The sequence below is a fragment of the Dryobates pubescens genome, chromosome 6 (genome assembly GCF_014839835.1).
Source record: "Dryobates pubescens isolate bDryPub1 chromosome 6, bDryPub1.pri, whole genome shotgun sequence".
NCBI classification, from domain to species: Eukaryota; Metazoa; Chordata; class Aves; order Piciformes; family Picidae; genus Dryobates; species Dryobates pubescens.
The window spans coordinates 17,479,507-17,500,058 of record NC_071617.1 but is presented as its reverse complement, the minus strand read 5'-3'; the positions used below and the strand labels follow the sequence as shown (position 1 = coordinate 17,500,058).

The following is a 20,552-nucleotide window of genomic DNA, read 5'->3' as shown; positions in this document are numbered from 1 at the left end:
TTACTATTGTCATTCTGAAAAGACAGAGTGATTGATTGCAATGCTTAGAACTTCTAGAAGTTGAGAGGCTTCACACTGTATTAAGTCAGTAAATTTGTGCATTGGGAAATCACAGTCAGGGTGTGTATCTACAGCAGGTCGAGCCAGCTCCAAAGAATGCCGACAGAACAGTGAGAATTACTGCTTTCCTTTCTATTTGCTTCTCCTTATTACGATCTAAATGTCTATAACCATACTGTTGAAAAGTTTCTTTTCCTTTAAGGAGGAATTCTTGCTGGTTTCCTCTGTCCTCCACTTGCAGAGAAAACTGCCAGCTCCCTCTTACTCCAGAGAAACTGCAGTATATGCTAGAGCTGCAGAGATGCTGGGGATCAGAGAGCCCTTTTCTTTTTGACAGGCATTGTGCCAGGGTTATGATTAATCTGTGCTGATGTTCTCTTATGAGAGGGAACATAAGGTGAATGATCAGGATGTGTTGCTACAAATTCCCAGTAGAGGTGCAGGGAGCTCCACTGCCACATGAGCAAAGGGGAGGCAGTAGGTATACAGTACAATGACCAGGTCTGCTTTCTGATCAGTTAAGTCTTTAAACATTTTGGGTTGGCAGTACTTTATTTTCAAAGGATCTGGAGGAAAAAAATCCACCACACACCACAATACAGCAACAACTTCAGAATCCAGAGCCAGTTGTATCTTGAGCTAGGGAGAGGGGAGAAGTATGTGCAGCTAGTGAAAGAACCTAATTTTCTTACAGCTAATAGATTAACAGTTCTTGCTTGTTTTGCATGTTTGCAGCAGTCTGTAAATGAATCAATGGCCTTTATTCCTCTAAAAGAATGTCTGGATCTCCAAAGTAGTTCCTGTGCTTCTTGGCTAGTTTGAATCTTTTACGTATCAGAACTAAATATGAGAAGCAACAGTTATTGCAACAAGTTTTGTGTGGTTTTCGGGTTTTGTTGTGACTTAGAGAAAGGCAAGAGACTCAGTAAGTTTCTTGTATTATGCTTCTATTTTCAGCACCAGACACAAGTTGGATATCTCCGAAAGACTTGTGTACTTTCAGAGAGTTTTGTGCAGGCTTATATACAAAAAGTTATCCATCTAAAATGGCAGTGGCATGTTAATATTTCACAGAAAAGCCCAGATGTTTTCTATCTATTCAAAGGTTATCTATCTAAGACTAACAGAAGTATACTACAGAAAAATCCTCTTATTTCCTATCTATGCAAATGCTATCTGTCCAATCCTCTCCCCCTTCCTGCATAGAATAGAATAGACCAGGTTGGAAGAGACCTTCAAGATCATCGCGTCCAACCTATCAACCAATCCAACCCACCTAAACAACTAAACCATGGCACCAAGCACCCCATCAAGTCTCCTCCTGAACACCTCCAATGATGGTGACTCCACCACCTCCCCGAGCAGCCCATTCCAATGGGCAATCACTCTCTCTGTACAGAACTTCCTAACATCCAGCCTGAACCTCCCCTGGCACAGCCTGAGACTGTGTCCTCATAAAACCTCCACAGAACAAATCACCCTTTCTGGTTACTTTTTTGGTGTTAATTCTACAATCCTTGGAATTTGTTAGAAATTCCTATTTCAATATTCAAATGCCCATAAACTTAGTCCTAACAAAAGTTATTGTATTAGTTTCCAATTCCCCCACCTCCCTACTCTTTTTAAATTTTTTTAAAACAACTTTTGAAAGAGGCTTCTGGAGCAAATGAATGAGTAGAGTTTGGCACAATGACTGCATTAAATTCTACATGTGTCTCTTGTTTTTCCTTCCCAAGAAGCTGAATACTTCAAGGTTTTTCTGAGTATCTTTATTTCCCTGCTGTAACTCGAGAATCTAGTATTTGTATTGCTCTCTTTTTAGACACAAATATGTCTTGCCTTTCCAGTCTGATCATTACTGTGGGATGTTTTGCCAGTTCTGAAGGCTGGTGAAATCTGCCTTTGTCCTGATGAGCACTCATCATCCTTATAAGTAAAAGCAAGAACTTACTACTCTGGTCTACAATTTGAAGAAGGCTAAGATGGCTCTCTGGTTAAGAAAACTTTTTTCCCTGCAGTTCAGATGCTTAGCATCTGAGTACTGGTAAATTGACTTACAGGAACTGGGAAAGTATAGGTAACATGCTGTAAAAAGGAGATATTCACACCTTTATCCACTACTGGAGGGTGGCACTTTTTACACCTCCACTTAAAATGTCCCTGTATTTCAAAAGGTATGCTGCTTCCCTTCCCTTTACTTTTTAAGAAAAGTAGGGCAACTTATTCTCCTATTTGCATGGAGGCCTGATTATCTACTGGAATGAAAGCACTGTTATTTTTGAGAAGTTTGGTTTTTTTCCTCTTCACCTTGGTTTCATAATGTGAAAGTGCTGAAAGCTTCAGTTCTAAGGGAGTATCTTCCATGCAAGAAGGCATTCAAAGTTCTTGTGGACTTTTCTGCGATATTGTACTTTTCCAGTGGGGAAGACCAAGTCTGTGATTTGGTATGCATATGGATCAGGATTAGCTTTGTCAGCTGAACCACAACACCTGCTTGCCTTTGCCCTTGCTCTGTTTTTATTTACACTGAACTAAAGTATCTCTTGGCCAGCCAGAACTATTTCTATATGGTACTCATTAAATTAAAGTGCAGGGGAGGGAAGTTGTGGTGGTTTGGTTTTTTGGTTTTGTTTTTTTTTTTCCTGGTTTTATGTCAGAAGGGATGTCTAGGTGGGGACCATAACAACCTGCAGGGTTTTTTTCCTATCAATCATACAACTTCCTTTGCAACAGAAATAATAATTTTACTGTCATCTTTATGGCAAAAACATCTGGGCAGTTGGGTGTGGTGGTCTTGTTGTTGGGTTGGTTTGATTGTTTGTTGTGTTTTTTTCTTCTTGACCTCCAAGTATTTTGATATACACAATGTCTAATGTTACTAGTAACATTATTATCAAATTGTTTTCCTTGGAACAAAGGAATAAAGCCCAGTTCTGTACGAGCTGAAGTAACTAAAGCATGTCTTAATGATGAAGATGAGGCTGTATTCTTGCCTCGGTCAAGATGGTGTAGGGAAAATGATTACTTTTTTCTGTTTACCTTTCCCAACCAGTAGCTTTCCCTTTTGCTGCTATTTAATACTTAGCATTGTCATCAATCAAATAAAATCATGTATGTGTTCCTTCTGGAACACTTGGCTACCAAAGACTTGAGGTGTAAACAATAAGGTCTTTATCTTTTATAAACTCTAGTGTGATGAGCTTTCTTTCAGGGGAAGGGAAGCTTAAATAAAAGGTCAGGTTTAAAGTTTATCTAATATTCCACTTTAATGCTTTGATTCTAGGTCTTCCTTTTAAGAGTCAAGGGGAAAAAATGTGTGGTTTCAACAGTTTATAAGAAAATACTGTCCTTTTAATCACTGAGAGCTTTCTGTGCTTTTAGATCAGAAGGGAATTCAATAGAAGATAATGATAATATGGTAATATTATGGTAATATGGTCTGGTAATATAATCTTAGGCCATATCACAATTATTTACATAAAGAAGAAGAATTGTTCTTTAAATGTTAAGACAACTTTATTAGTGTTGCAAATACAACATTATGTAGTGTAGTAGCAGTCTGTACAGCAAAGCCTTTGTGTGTCTAAACAATTAAGTCGGTTTTGTTTTTCCTTCCATCCCTTGTGCAATGTGCAGGAAACCTACTGGGTATTTGCATAGTTCCTCCTGCATACAAAGAGTCTCAAAATACAATTTTACATACTAATTTTTATGTACAGCAATGGTTACTTGCATCTGCATTTAGTTTTTGGGGGTTTTTTTCTGAATTACTTGCTCTGTGAAACAGTTCCCATTGCCTGAACTGGAGTTGAAATACATTTTGTAGATGATAAAAAACATTAATTAGTTTGTTTGCTAAGATTAGAAGCCTTTCCTTCTTCCCCTGAAAAAGTTTTACCAGTAGTTCTGGAGGTGGCAGAGAGCAGCCAGTCTTAAACTGTGAATCCTCCTGGAAAATAATGATCATCTCTAAGGAGCTCTGTGGGAGATTTTAATCTTGTAAAGTTCATGTTAGTGTTCAATTTGGAGCTAACATTCAGGAAATGTTAGCTTCCTACATGCTGAGTTGCTCTTTTTACATCCAGCCTTATCCCACTTACTATTTCTGATACTTAAGAGTGAGTTGTGCTGATACTTTCTTCATGACATTTTCTCATGAAGCTGGAAGGCTCATTGCTGTGTTCTTTTCTTTATACAGGCTCGTGTTATGTATGATTTTGCTGCTGAGCCTGGAAACAACGAACTGACCGTCAGTGAAGGGGAGATCATTGTAATTACCAACCCGGTAAGACAGCTGAGATGGAATCAAAGCTTCAGTGTATATTCCAGAACTGCTTCTAGCAGATGGAATAAAAAAGGTGTTAGCTGAAAGTCTCAAAGAATCAGCAAATAAACTAAATGCAAAGAATTTTCCAATATTTTGGTGGAAATAAATGCAGTGAGCAGAGTTGGAGGGCATGGGCTCCTTCAGATTGTGTCTACACACTAAGGAATTTGCACAGCTCTGTTTCCCTCTAAACAGAGCTGAGTGCCAAGGCAAAGGAATTTGCAAATGATAGTGATACCCTTTAGATCCAAATGTGTTGTCTTTTTTTTGCTGTGCCAGATGTTCCACATTACGTTGTATGTATTCTTTCAGGTGCTTGCCACTTGTGTTTAAATCTGACACGCCAGCTCCCTTCTGGGTTTTGAGTTCCTTAATCAATTACTTCAGCATTCTAAGTTTATTCAAAGAACTTGTTTCTGAATTTGTGTCTTTTCATAATTAAAGAAATATGGACAAGTTACAGGGAAGGAGTGATGAAAATACTATGGTAGGACAGGGAGTTCTTAAGTTAGTAGTAGTTTTGAGTACTGATGTTTGATTTGTGTGTACAATTTGAATTTGAGTGCACCTTTATTGTCCTGCGTAATCCTTATTCTTGGTAACAAGGTAAGCATTAGTAGTTTCTGCTTTTGGTTTTTGTGTAGTGATATTGCTCAGTGAAAACACTTCCCATTTAAAATACATAAACCGAAACCCACCTGATCTTGATGCCAGGTTTTCTTTATCTGGCTGTATAGGAAGCATGGGTTCTGCAGAATTAACAAATCCTTTGAAGAACCTAATCACTTATAGTTCTCATATTTAAGGTCAGTGGAACTGAAAACCGTTTGGAGCAGGTACTTACAGAACCAGCACACTCTTGGGTAGGATGTCGTGCTGTGGCACAGTTAATGGTTTAAACTGATGCAGGAATTCATTGTCATTTTACAAAAGTAGGATTAAATAAATGGTTTACCACTTTTCAGTTAGCTCTCAGTGAACAACATTTGTGTGTTAAGGCAATATACTTAAAACCAAGTAAAACTATTTCATGCTGCCCTTGATTAAATTACAGGATAGATTGCCACAAAGGCTCTTGATCCTTTTTGATGTGATAAGTTTGGACAGCAATAGCATTAAGTCATGAATGTCCATTGATGATTGCACTTCAAGTGCAGTGGTGCAAATGTGGCTCACAGTGTCATTGCTCTTGCAATTTAACCAAGATAATTGAATTTATAATGCAAGATATCTAGTTATTTCTATGTTCTTGAGTGTGTTTTAGGTACATAAGAAAAAGCAAGTGAAAGCTTATTTCAACAACTGATTGATCTTTGCTGCTTAAAACCTTTGAATACATAATCACACTCTTCCTGTGTGCAGAATTGCAGAATGTCCAAGTGAAAGAACAAAATGGTGAACAAAGAAATACTTCCATTTAAAAGCAAATTTGAAAAATCTGAAATTCACCAGTTGTCTAGTGTATGTGGTTCCAGTTTTCAGCTGCAAATTAGCTTGACCCTGGAACTGACTGCTTAACTGCAAAAGTCTGCAAAGGTTTCTTAGTGTGTGTAGAATGTGGACTTAAAAAAAAAAATCCAAACAGTAGCAGGATGCCCTACTGAGATCAGGGCTGAACTGGCTTAGTTCTTTCCAAACTAATAGCATGAGACCTGCCTCTAGAATTAAATGTGAAGCAGAAAGAGTGTTTCCAAATCTTGAATGGCATGTGCCTCTCTTAATCTTGATATTATCCTTAATATTCTTGTGGGTTATAGCTCTCACTCGCCACACATTTCCGTACCTTCAGTAAGTGAAGTAGTTACACCTGAAGGCTGTGTGGCCATTCAGAGAGACTTGGACAGACTGGAGAGCTGGGCAAAGAGGAACCTAATGAGAATAAGTGCAGAGTCCTGCACCTGGGAAGGAGTAATAAACTGCACCAGTACAGGTTAGGAGGTGATCTGCTGGAGAGCAGTCCTGTGGAGAAGGATCTCGGAGCCCTGGTGGACAAAAACTTATCCATGGGACAGAAATGTGCCCTTGTAGCCAAAACGGCAAATAGGATCCTAGGGTGCTTTAGGAGTAGTATGTCCAGCAGATCCAGGGAGGTTCTCCATCCCCTCTACTCTGCCCTAGTGAGGCCCCACCTGGAATATTGCATCCAGTCCTGGGCTCCCCAGTTCAAGAGAGACAGGGAGCTACTTCAGAGAGTCCAATGGAGGACTGCAAGGATGATTAAGGGACTGGAGCATGTGCCTTATGAGGAAAGGCTGAGAGCCCTGGGGCTTTTTTGTCTGGAGAGGAGAAGACTGAGAGGGGTTTTAAAATATGTTTATAAATATATGAGGGCTGGGTGTCAGGAAGGAGGAGCCAGCCTCTTCTCAGTTGCACCTTGTGATAGGACAAGGGGCAGTGGATGTAAACTATGGCACAGGAAGTTCCACCTCAGCATGAGGAAGAACTTCTTTACTATAAGGGTCACAGAGCACTGGAAGCAGCTCCCCAGAGGTGGTAGAGTCTCCTCTGGAGATTTTCAAAACCTATCTCGATGCATTCCTGTGCAACCTGCACTAGATTCTGTCGTCCTGCTCCGGCAAAGGGGTTGGACTCAAAGATCTTCATAGGTCCCTTCCATCCCCTAGCATCCTGTGATCTGTGATCCTGTGAAGCAGAGATTTTACAGGTATTAGCAATAGTTTAATTCCTTGAGTCTTGTTTCTTTTTAATCTGTTGATTAATGCTTTGAAATTAGCATACTAGTAGCTGTGTTTTGATGCAACCTGTCCAGACTGTACTTCCGTAAATGGTCAAAAGAGCTGCAAACCAACCTTTCCCCTCACCTCCTGCTTGTTAAATCTGAAGTCCACGATAGCTGTGTGAAACAACTGTGCTCTTTGTTCTGTTTAAATGAGTATGTTCTGCTTCAGCAGATTCAAGCAACTTCGTTCATGTCATACAGTCATAACTGTTTCAAACATTGCAGTTGACAGCAAGACAGTGCTTCCTCCTGAGCTGTTTAAAGCATGCTGTGTGACTGATCTAGCAAAACTATTTCTACATTACTACTTCCTTTAGGATGTTGGCGGAGGCTGGCTAGAAGGAAGAAACAGCCAGGGTGAGAGAGGACTTGTTCCAACAGATTATGTTGAGGTAAGTGACAATGCTACTCTGCACTAAGAAAGCAGAACCACTGAAAAGGCCATCTTCTGGCTCACTGATCAGACTGTAATGCTTAAGCATAAAACTTAGTCAATTAAATAAATAACCTTATTGTAGCAACTCTGTCTAGCTTTGGAGACTAGGGCAAATGTGCCATACAAAGCTAGTGTGCTTCTTAGAGGTTTCCCAAGAAATGCACTAAGCAGCTCATCTGTGGTGAATACTGGTTATCTGCAGAACATGAGCTATTTTGAGTTGTTTTTTTGCTTTTGGGGCTCTCATGATCCAATAATTCTTTGTTTTCCTGTCTGAAGATAAAAATACAGAACTGAAATAAGGGAAACAAATTGTGCTGATGGGGCTGTGGCTTATTTGCCACATGCTCAAAAATCTCTAGAATAGAACCCCATTTCTGGGATCCCAAATCCAGGGACTACTTGAGTTGTCTTTTTCCCAAGGGCCTTTGCTGTCTCTTCAGCCTGTGCTGATCTGCTTATTTTTTAAAGACTAGTGGTATTGGGGTGGGGGTGGAATGAGGATCTCAATGCAAAGACTGGAATGTAGTTCACTCTTGGAAGGGCCCAGTGTCTGTGTCTGCAGGTTGCCAGCTAGGTGAAGACCCTGGCTGTAATTCCTCCAGCTTCCTCTTATCCCATGAGCCTTCTTTCTTTTGACTAGTGCAGTGAGTGTTTATGTAAAGAGAAAAAAGACAAAGTGTGGGGGGGAAGGTGGGGCATGGGGAGGGGGTGATATGATGGAGGATGAGAAGATAGTGCTGGCTCACATGACCTTATTTTTTTGTCTTCAGGTTGTTAGCTTGCAGTCTAGTAGCTTCTGGCTTTCCAAACTTGCTGTCTGAAACTGATCCTTTGAGTACTGAGTTCCCAGTCTCCAAGCAGCAATATTAACAACCTTGTTAATCCCTAATGAATTTATAGATAGGTATCCATTGCTAAAACAGTCTTGCATGTTACACTGTTAAAATGCAAGCTGATTCCATCTGTTGTGAAAGTAAATCATCCAGGTTACCACATCAGTTCATTGTGAAAGATTCTATTGAATTTGAATTCAGAAAGGTACATGCAACTATGGTGAAGTCTAATGACATGTTAGTAAGATAAACAGCATAATTTGGTTAATGGAAGAAGACAAATTCTTTGTCACCTTTTCCATTTCAGATTATAACTGAAGGTGCAAAAGATGAAATTACCTGCGGTAACTCGTTAGCTGACCAAGCCTTTTTTGATTCCCTGTCTTCAAATACAGCTCAGACCAACTCTGCTGCAAAAAGCAGTAATCAGGTACGTCTCATGCATGTCTTTCAGGCACAGTGGGCAAGTTTTGTTGACAAAACTGCTTGCACTCTTAAATTGGGCTAGTACTGTATTTGTAAGCCCTCATAAAAATAATCAAGAACTTGTGTTTTCATTAGGGAACACTTTTGTTGAATTGTAATGGTATGTGTTAGCAGTTCAGAGTTAGTTTCACTGCTGGAAAAAAATCAGTATGCTAACATTTTCAGAAATAAAGCATTTTTGCTCTGTCCAGTCTGTAATCATATAAATCTGTGACAATCTATATCTCTGTGTAAGTGTACTCTTGGAAAATCTACTTTAGTTTCAAGTAATTCCTTGTGTTAGCATACTAACATTTTTAAGAAACCAAAACTACCTTTTTTTCCTTTAGAAATGTCTAGTATAGCTGTGGAGTCCGTGCATCATCAGCCAGTGTGAATGCATGTCTCTCTTTCAGAATTTGAGTAAAAGTTGTTTAATTGTTTTGTTTCCTTTTGGGGTTTTTTTAATGCAGCAAGTTTATGCATTACCCAGGGTCAGCAGTATACTGGCCCTGTAATACACGCAAATTGCAGTTTATTCATAATGGGTCTGGGAAAGGAGTAGCTTTAGGAAAAGAGTTTGTCTTATGAATCTGGACGTGCTGGAGCCTGTCCAGAGAAGGGCCATGAGGATGATTAGAGGGCTGGAACACCTCTCCTGTGAGGAAAGACTGAGAGAGTTGGGGCTATTCAGTCTGGAAGAGAGAAGGCTCCGAGGAGACCTTATTGTGGCCTTCCAGTATCTTAAGGGGGCTTACAAAAAAGCTGGTGAGGGACTTCTTAGGGTGTCAGGTAGTGATAGGACTAGGAGGAATGGAGATTTAGATTGGATGTTAGGGAGAAATTCTTCACCATAAGGGTGGTGAAACACTGGAACAGGTTGACCAGGGAAGTGGTGGAAGCCCCATCCCTGGAGGTTTTCAAGGCCAGGCTGGATGTGGCTCTGAGCAACCTGATCTAGTGTGAGGTGTCCCAGCCCATGGCAGGGGGCTTGGAACTGGATGATCCTTGAGGTCCCTTCCAAACCTAACAATTCTATGATCTCTGCCAGTGTGCTATTCCTCTCCATTGTCTTCCAAATGCTGTGTGAGGTGACTGGGGAACCGGTGTTCCGTAGTGTGAATATGGATGCAGCAAAGGCCATGCAAGATACATGGGGGAGCAGGTTTCATAGGGATAGCATGCTTGTATCTTTCATTTTCATGGTTTGTATATTTGTGGGGTTTTTGGTTGTTTTGGGGTTTTTTGGTTGGGCTTTGTTTGTTTTGCTGGGGGATTTTTTTCCTTGTAGCAGGAACCATCCTGTCATCAGGATTTTGTGTCATAAGTTGCATTTTTCTTAAGTGTTGTTTATTGGATTTTGCTGGTGGTGTTTGTTTTCTTCTTTAACCAAATTCAGAAACTGCTGTTTGGTTTTTTTATATATATATGTGTGTGTGTTCTCAAGAAAACCAGCAGATTTTGATTTGAAAACTGGTTTCTTCAGCTTCTCTGATATATCTGGTAGCTTTTTCCAGTGGTTTATTGCTAATAGGAATTTAATTTGTGTATTAAACAGTCTTGTTTTCCACTTTTTGGCTGTTAGGCCTTTCTCTCAGGTGAGAGTACTCTTTAGTGCGTATTTTCTTGTTGGGAAAAAAAAAAATTCATTGGCTAGTTGTCCTCTTGATTAAGAAGTTCTGTTTTTTCTAGCATTCTTCTGCAGTTTGTTTGGTATTGTGACTTGTCTGTAAAAAACGTGCATCATGTCCACCAGATTTGATGCTCCTGTTCTGCTGTAGAGAAGTCTGATGTATAGTGAAAGATTGCATCGATTCCTGTAATAGTGCTTCAGGAGATTATAGAGAGTTGCTCATTCCTTGCATACTGACTCCTCCTTTTCAGCCATTGCTTCTAACAATACAGTCTTCTACTTTGTGGCTATGACCCTTCTTCATAGATGTATTGCTCTGTGTTTGTATGTAATAACATTTGAATTGCTTAATTGGAGTTCACTCAGGCACTTTGGATTGATCTGTGTCCAGATGACAGTTGTAAACAACTGACTTATTCAAGAGCCTGAATGAGTGAGTAGGTTAATATACTAAGCACTTCATCTTAAGTGAAATTTGTGTGTTTAGGCTATGGAGAGCAAAGAATAATGACAAGCTATTTTTCAATGTAAAGCAAATTGATGCTGGAGGTGGCAGAGCAGTGGGAACTTAAATGTGTATAGGTGTAGTTTGGTGAACTCAATAAGAAATGGCAGCATTCCTAAATGCTGATATTTGTATGCTGTTATATTTTATAGTGATATGGAAAGGAGTACAAGTTTATTACAAGAAGACTTTGTAAAAGCACTTCTAAATTAGTGGGATGTTTGGGGATTTTTTCCTCTTAGTACTGTATTGAAGAAATTATTTTCTGTAAACATTACATCATTTTAACACGTGTAATTACACAACACCCTCACTCCCCAGTTTCAGTGTCATAAGATGTTCTAATTTCTATAATTCCTTCCAATCTTTGAACAGTAAGTAAAAAAAAAAAAAAGGGGGGGGGGGGGGGGGGGAAACCCCAAACAAACAAAAACCCCAAACTGGGTGGTTGCATAGTCTTTCAGCACTAGGCCTTATTAAAAATAATAGATCTGAGTTGAAATGTGTGAGTGTAGGGTATTGTTGGTTTTCATTTTTTCAGAGACAGTTAAACCAGTGTTGCGATTTAACCCTGATCAGCAGCTCAGCCCCACCCAGTGACTTGCTCACTGAGCCCCCAGTGCAGTGGGGAAGAGAATCAAAGGGGTAAAAGTGTTGAAACTCATCAGTTAGGATAAAGACAGTTTCAAGTGAAAGCTGTCCATCTATCTTATTTTTAAAGTATGAACTGGTTAGTATGCCAGTTTAGAAACACATCTCCAATGGCCATGTGCTTCTGAGTAGGCTTCCAGCAAACTTCTCAGCTTTATATTTTTGTTGACCTGCCTTCATATGCCCTAATGGGTCAAGGGGATGATTGCTTTTCTTGAGTAGCAGTGCTGCGTGTAATACAGAATCATAAAAGATTACAGCTTTCTCAGATCAGTTTCTATGCATGCATGTCTTTCTCAAAATGAAAAACTTAATGCCTACACCTTGCCCTGAGTCTACATCTGTCCCTTTTTGCTTTCAGGCAAACAAGGTTTTTGGTTTCCTAACCTGTAATCTGTAACTTTTGTTAAGAAAACAGCATCAACTCTGACACCACCCTACTCCTTTTCAGTCCTTTTGTAAGAAGGCTTTTTGGTTTTGTCCCTGAAAATTAATTAATAAGCAATAACTAAAAGAAGCTGCTTTTACTTCCCTTTTCTCACTGAGAAAAAGATAAAATGACCACAGCAACACTGGTGTTACCCCTTCTGTGTTTGTCACAGAGGTAAAGTGACAGTAGAAAAGGGGCACAGAAGAACTCCAAAGAAGAAAAGAGGAGTTCTGCATGACTCTTGACAGTTCACTGTTTCCTAATTAGTTCCTTGCATCAGCAGTATCTCAGCAATAGTTGCCTTGGTAAACTTGCAGCTGCTCTTTTAAAGAGCTACCTGTAGAAGATACTGGGAAGACAAAAGCAATCAAGAGGAAGTAATGAAGCTAATTACATGCAAACACGGGGTGGGGGGGGAATGACTCAAGATGACTGGGTAGGAGAATTTAATGTTATGTCTATCCCATAACATTTGTGTTTTAATGTGTGAAACGCCTAGAAAAAATTACGTGGCAAAATACAATTTCAGTAACCTTTAACTGCCAAAGAGGGAGGCTGTGGCTTTTGTATGAATATCATACTGTTGTGACCTTGTAGCCCTTGGAGAGAGGGAATGAGAAATCTTTCTTCTCTGTGAAGCCACCGTTCCTCTCAGTGGCAACGCAGGGTGCTAATTTTAGCCTGTCATTTGGAACAACCAGTGAGTAAGTGTATGAGCAGTTATGTTCTTCCTGTTTGTTGGAGTTGCGTATATGTGTTAGAGTACGTTACCTGTAGCCCTTTCTGGTATTAGAGTAACACCAGCAACAATATCAGTAAAGCTAATATAAATTACAGCAGGCTAAAGCAAATAAATGTCTGGAAAGACACCAAGCACCCAATTTCTCGTGGTAAATAAGTGATAAATTATTCTCTTGTAGTATTTCTTGGATGCTGAGTTGTTTGCAGGGCCTGTAGCAACCTCTGCACTTCTGAATAGTGCTTCTCATTTCAGTTGACCAAAAGGCAGTTAGCGTGGTGGTATCTGGATCCTTCATAATTAAATATGTATGGAAACATAAGCATTAATGTAAAATTCATTGTGAGTAGTTTCTTCCAGTTGTGTGGTGGTGGGTTTTGTTTTTTGGTTTCAATGGCCAAGACTAGTGCTTCTGAAGTCACTTGCATTTATTTTGCACGTATTCCAGAAACTACTGTTGTAACAACAGCGGGCCCCATTTTAAACCACAACTTCTGGTGTTTTTTCATTTATTTAATTTAAAATGTTTTAGGAGTTGTGAGCAAATACCAGCTTTCCACTTAAACAGTAGTGTTTATCTGAGTTATGTGGATGTTACCTAAATTACAGCTGTATTGGCCAGCCCAAATTAGTTCTCCTTATTACGAAGCAAAAAATTTCTGTCGAGTCTGCTTCTGTATTAAGATGGCTACAGCTCTTCTTAGGCTGGATAAAATAAGTATCCTCAGAGTCCACATTTTTGTGAATTGCAGATATGTCAGTTAATTCTGGTGTGACCTTGCTATGAATCCACTTTTCATGTCTTCAGTTATGTTGTGGGCAGAATATCAAAGCCCCATGACTGGGTACAGGAACCAACTGACAGAAGCCTCTCATATTTGTGTTGTTTTATCCAGTGGTAAGTGTGAAATCACTCAGGGCAGTTTTTCCCTGGGTAGAAGAAAGATAAGCTGCTGCACAGTTCTGATGTGTAGAAACCTCTTTCCCTTTAAAAAATGGTGGAACTTATGCGTAGACTAACTAGTGCCTAACACATGTACTTTGGTGTGCAGAAGCTTAGATAAGTCTTTGTGACCGGGTGTGTAGATGTAAGTTGCTGAACATGCATAAGGACACTATGGAAGCACTTCTAGGACGTGATAAAGTAATTCATATATTTCATGTCTCTTCCACTCTTCACAACTTGTTGCTTGAAATGCAAATTGCCATCGTTAAATTTGTGTGCCATAACCCCCCACCCCCAGCTGCCTACACTATGAGCAGCAATAAATGCTGAGACTGAAGAAAATAAATACAGAACTCTGAAGAGTTCACTAGTCTACTTACATGGAAATTTTGTCATTCATGTTGCTGCATTCCTGTAACGGAATTTCCGTTCTCTGACCTTGCTACGTGTGCAGTAAAGTAGAAATGTTGTCATGGGGATGTGACTCATGTTTGCGTGAGTCCAGTTCGTCTTGTTAAACCAGTAGGCTGAATTACCTTGTAAAACATGCAGGAAGGTTAACCATGGAAGTTAAAATTGTTTGTGGAGTTCAGAAATGACTGCTGCCATGACCAACAAACCTCAACTCTTCATAAATGTATATGGTCATAAGATGAGGTGTTGCCTTGATGTGGATTTATCTCTGGACGGGCATAGTGCAAACAATACCTAAAAAGATCAACAAGCAAAACTGGTGGGTTAGAACTGTTCAGAAATTTTTAAAAGGTAAGCAAAATCCCCAGTGTATTTTGCTGGTTCAGCTTTTGTGATTAGTAACTTCTACTTCCTGTTACAGATGATGACACTGTAAGCTTGCTCTGTTGCTGTGCTGTGTGTAACGTGAAAGCAACTTTGTTCTCTTCTCCGTCTCAATTGCCATATTGCATTCAGATCAGCAACAGGAATTTGTGATTTCCATACAGTACTGGAAAGAGAGTATTACTTGCTTTGAAATTAATTGCATTCACCCATTTAACATATGACAGTGGTTATACCAGCTTCAATTACAGAGTTGTTTTTTATTGTTTAGCTTCGGTGGGTGTCTCAATGGAATGCAAAAGCTTAGCTAGACAAGAAGTCATTAACCTGTACTCTGATCACTTCTCACTTTCACCTGCACCCATACCCTCAGTCAAAATCTGACTTTGTGAGTAGTTTTCCACAATTTACAGTGTTTGTAAACTCTTTTTTTCCCTTGTGTTTGCCCCTTATTTCATGAGGCAGCCTTGTGATCTTATTAGTTTGGCATAGCTGTATAAAAATATTTTAACTTGACAATGGTGACAATCTTGTCGGCCCTCCTGTGAATTTCTACTTGCCTGCACTTGCAGTGGCATGTGTCATGCATGTGTTGTACTGTCCCCTTCACCACAGCAGGGGGCTTACTGCAGTATCCGGCTTCTTTCCCGATGTTGGTTTTTTGTTGTTGGTCACTGATGGCTTACTTTAAGGTGGAATTTTGGGCATTTGTAATTGAAAGTGGTAAACGGTAAAACCTTAAGCCAGTAATACTCTTTAACTCCAACAGAAAAGGACGAGGGGAAACTCCTAGTCTCTTGGCAAAACCAAAAATTCAGAGTGCTTCTCCCAAAATGGAAGGATAAATCCTTGCTTAATCTTTGATCCTCGGATGTCTGAAGAAGATCAGAGAGGAACAGGGAGTCTTTCTTCTGTTTCTGGCAGGTGCTGCGACTGCCATTTGAAAACTGTCTGAAACGTCTCACCTGTATTTCAAGAAGAAACCATAAGGGATTGAAATTACATCCTTATCTTCTCTAAAGTTGAAGAAGTGACTTGATTGCCATTTACCTGTGCAGTTATGAGTAACAAAACCAGAAGTCTAGGAGAGTTTCACAGAATAAATATATACAGGATTTTTAGTGGCTGAAAGCTGAAGCTAAGCAAACTTCAATTTAAAATAAAGTCCTTCAAGCAGTGAGGGTGAGGTTTTTTCCCCTCCCTGCCATCATGCCATCACTGAGTATTCTTTGCTTAAATCTAAATTGTGTATCTTTGTAAGAGACCATTCTGCACTTGAGACATGGGGATTTTTCAGCTAAATCAGGAGTCAGATGGAAGTCTGGTGCCTGCACTCTGCGGAAGCAATACAGCCTCTAGTCCACTTTTGCTGTGAATAAACCCTACCCCTCCCTCCCTGACCCCTCTCCCCCATCCCCATCTCCCCCCTCCAAATAAAAAAACAAAAATCCTGATCTTGATGGTAACTGGTGTTCTACTGGTGATTTGATGGGTTTTCTTTTTATGCTGAAAGCAAGGAGTGGTTGGTAGCTATGTGCCTTCTGTTTTATGTAGTTTGTGAGCAGGCAAAGCTCAGCTCCTTTGCAGGGACTACTTTGTGAAAGGGACAATTGGACTAGGAGTGGAGATGCTGGATGATAGTTTCCTCTGAAAGGAAGCAAAATGACAGAAGCAGCTGTGGAACAAAGGAGTTCCTTGGACAAAATTGATACTGCTTACTTGTGTCAGCTGCTTCTGGAGTTTCTCTCTTCTGTTGCTTTCATGGTGTGTATCCACAGGAACATTCGAGTAATGAATCCATAAGAAGTGGCCAGGATCACAATAGTAAAGTAATGATTCACCAGGAAGAAGCTTGGCCATAAAATATCATGGGCATGACAGCTACTTCAATATCTGCTAATGTGCACTCCTGCTTTATGGTAAACGCAGCACAGTGAATGCAGGTCTGTGATTGCTGCAGAGTAGGCTTTTAGCCATTCACATTTCTTCCTGGAGGGGAAAAAACCTGTTTTTAAGGTGACTGCCTGTATTCACCATTTTTCAATGAACCTGTTCAGATGCTGTTGTCCAAAGAAACAGAGTTTTGTGCAATGTCAGAATATACCTAAGGCTTTGTCTCCCTGCAGGTAACTAAGGCTGCTATAAAACTGGGGAAGTATGCTCATTCCTGTGAGCTTTTCAGCTGAGCCACCATGACTTTTCTTGTATTTTCTGCTAGCCTTCTGTGCTGTCTCTTCTCAACCCCTCTTCAAGAGCATAATGCTTCTTACTGCAGCTTTGGCTGTTCTGGGCTTCCTTTGATCAGACTTACTGTCTCAACTCACTGTTTCAGCACGGCTTCTTTCTCTAAGTAGGCTTCAATGTATATTTCTTACAGTTGGAGGTCAGTATTTTTGAAGGCAGAGTTATCTAGATATTTTTAGGTACTCAACTTGGTTTTAACATCTGAACATCATGTGTGGTTTGGCTTTTGTCCTTCAGGAATAAAATGGTCCTATTAATCCACCGGTAGTATCAATTAATATGAGGAAGGACTCTGCTAGGCACAACTTAGTTGTCCAAGAGGTTATTTTTTTTAATTTATTTTTATTTAACCTGTGCAGACAGGTATCTGACATCTGAGTTTTACTCTCCATAGCTTTGGATTCTCTGGAAAATAACAAACATGTCACTTCTTCCTATTTAATTCATTATTCATTTGATGAAGCTACTGACATTCCAATCTGTAAACTGAGGATTTTCCTTTTGTGGTGGATTTTTTTTCACATTCAACTGTAACTGGCTCTTTAAGAACATACTAGACTACTTCTTGCTTCTCCCAGCCCCACACTGGTAATGATCTGTTTCTACAGTGAGTTGAATCTGCCCTTAATGGGAGACTCTTAAAATAGTCAGTGGTGTTCCCTCTCTCTGTTCCCCAACTAGGCTTTTTGTGGTATTTTTTTCTTCTAGGAGTGAGCAAGTCCATAACACTCTACAGCAGGGAAAATCAGCTGTCATTAAGGAGCTGATTCTTGACTGTAATCTCAGTGGACTTGTTCAGTGTTACCTTGAAGATCACAGAAATGCAATGTTTCGTTTAAAGGTCAATTAGTTTCTTAATTATGCACGGTGTGATCTTTCTTTCTATGCATTTGCATTTGAGAGTACTTGTATACTTGTGTGCTGTATCAAGTTATATCGACTAACAGCTTCTTGCAAGGGCTCTTCATCCTTTTGTGCTGACTAAAGAGAGATCGGAAGATTATCCATTTCAGTTACGGAAAACTAAAGGTATGAGAACGTGTCAGTTAATCATGCTGGCTTAATTAGAATTTGCTAAGCCACACAAGTAGCTTCTGATACGGAATTGGTCAGCTGCTGAGATCCATAGAACTGCTGACTGGAGCTCAGAGTACCCTTTTAATAAATGCTGTGTCGTTACTTGGTCCTCTGTGGTGTGGTGGGACCCTAAGGATCTCAGAAACATTCAGACTGGAAAGACCCTCCGGACCACCAGGTCCAACTGATAACCCTACTCTAAACAAGCTGCCTTCCTGTTTATGGATTGGGTTTTTTTGCTACTGTCAACAGCACGTGTGTGTATGAAGGCAAACCTCTAAAAAAAGATTAAAGGAGACCTGTAAGTGCTCTTGGAGATGTTGTCTATTCATAACCTATCTCTTACCTTCTTGCCCAGTGCCACAGGAATGTGAACCCTTTGGCTGAAAGAAGCTGAATGAGCCTTTGAGTGATAAACCCAAGGGCAAGAGCTTACCCAAGAGTTTTCTTGGATGCTTTGGGAGTAGAGTTTTCTGATTTGAATAGTGTTTCCATACAGGCACATAAAACATGTGAGAGGGCAGTTTGAATACTCCATTTCCTCTTGTACAGTGTTCAGTGTCTATCAGCACCTGTCTGCAAGTTCAGTGCTGATTGATCTTGATGATTACTCTCTAGTAGTGTACCCAGTGTCAATGTTAATGCCTCCCTCTTGTTTTGGAGCAGATATTAAGGTTGTTTTGCCACCCACTCACATATCAGATTTCACATGAACTACAGAGAAAAGGAAAACTTTGCTCAGTCTTTTGACAATCATCCCACTTGTGGGCTGTCATTTTTCCAGTGGTCAGAACATACACTGCAGAAGTAAATGCAAATGTATATTATGCAAATTACTCTTTTCTAGATGCTTGAAGTTATGTTAGGAGCAGGTGTGCTTTCCCACGTGGTTGGGCCCCAGCGTGTGTGTTTTCCTTTAGCAAAGATGATAAACTCTGGCTTACGGCATGTATGTGTTTTGGTGGTGGGTTGTGTGGTTTGGTTTGGTTTGGTTTTTTCCTTTTTATTTTCTTTTGTTGTTTTGGTGGGTTTTTTTCTTTACATAAATTCATCTTAGGTGAATATCATAGGAAGAGCGGGCTGGAACCTCAAAAGCTACCAGCGACTTCTTTGTAGTTTCTGTGAGCAGCACTCTGTACCAGTTATCCAAGAATTAGGTAGACAATGATACTGATAGGATGAGGGACAGTGAACCCAAACAGGAACACAAGGAAGATCCACCTTGACATGAGTGAAAACTTATTCCCTGTAAGGAAAGCACTGGAACAGTATCACAGTATAACTAAGGTTGGAAGAGACCCCAAGGATCATCAAGTCCAACCTGTCCCAACAGACCCCACAACTAGACCATGGCACCAAGTGCCACGTCCAGTCTCCCCTTGAACACCTCCAGGGATGGTGACTCCACCACCTCCCTGGGCAGCACATTCCAATGACGAATGACTTGCTCAGTGAAGAACCTTTTCCTCACCTCAAGTCTAAACCTCCCCTTGATTTCCAGAGGTCCCTTCCAACCCCTGCCATTCTATGATTCTGTGATTAGGAAGTAGTGTTCTTGAGTCAGATTTTTTTTTAAATCCACATAATCTCTCTCATGTTATTGGCTCCTAGAGACTCACTGACTTTAGTGAGTATTCTGAATGATCATTTCTCCCTGGCTTGGGACTTTGTTCTAAATTTCCAGATTCTGGGAACAGATGCTATATGTTATCAGCAGTATAGACCCAAAGTGGTTTTGAATCTTAAAGGTTTGATAGTGTCTGCAAAACCTGACTTTCAGATGACTTCAGGAAAAACTGAAGTGAGAGTTCTTGTTTCCAAGTAGTGCGTCAAGGCTGAAATGAGAGAACTTTAGCGAAGTGGTATGTTCTGTGTAACAAACAAACATTCAGCATTTTTTCAGAGAATCATGTGGGGGGTTTATTACATTTTCTGTACTGTCAAACGTTCTAAGATTCCTGTAAATGTTATCAGCTAATAGCAAGTAATTTATGTTAGGCAAGCTTTCTTGGATGTGCCGCTTCGTGACAAAAATAACGCACTGGCTTCTGTACGTCTTGAGACTTCCTTTTACACAACTCTTTCTCTCTCTGCCGAAGAAGACATGCTTTGTTTGCTTTCCCCTCCTCCTTCCTCCTACACTTCTGGTGTGTGGGTTTTGATTTGTGTGGGTTGGTTTTCTTTGTCAGCTAGTCTGTGCACTGAGTGTGTGGAGTTGACTGTACTTAACTAGTCAGTGCTTTTCAAAGTAGTGTTTAAAACCAAGGAGCTGAGCAGGATGCTCAGCTATTAATCCAGTTTACTGACAGGCAAATTTGACAAATCAGTGGAGTAGTTAGATGTCTGTTCTACACTCTTACTGAAGCTTCCACCTCCACAGCAGCAGCAGCAGCAGAAGGGTATGTGTGATTACCTTCACCAGAAGCTTCTGCTGAGAGTATAGGTCTACAGGGAAATGCCAGACTGTTCCCTGGCAGACGTTTATTTCCTTCCCTTGTCTTTGGTGTGAATTAATTAAGATCTGAGAGGGAAGCTGAGCATGTTGCTGGTCCTTATTCCCTACTGTCACACCAGTAGTGATGGTGTAGGTGGGCAATTTGTGATTTGCTTTTAGTAAGACTGTTAATCTTTGATAAAATAAATATTTGGAAAAACCTAATCCTTG

General features: G+C 40.2%; 1 protein-coding gene across 2 annotated transcripts in view; it reads left to right on the top strand.

Annotated features, from left to right (window-relative positions):
* The window catches only part of SNX9 (sorting nexin 9), a 60,468-nt gene that overhangs the window by 16,327 nt on the left and 23,589 nt on the right, over window positions 1-20,552 (top strand). For both annotated transcript variants that reach the window (XM_054162685.1, XM_054162684.1), the window contains exons 2-4: window positions 4,259-4,345; window positions 7,445-7,519; window positions 8,707-8,829. In XM_054162685.1, coding sequence (XP_054018660.1) covers window positions 4,259-4,345; window positions 7,445-7,519; window positions 8,707-8,829 — 285 coding nt within the window. The remainder of the gene's footprint in view (window positions 1-4,258; window positions 4,346-7,444; window positions 7,520-8,706; window positions 8,830-20,552) is intronic.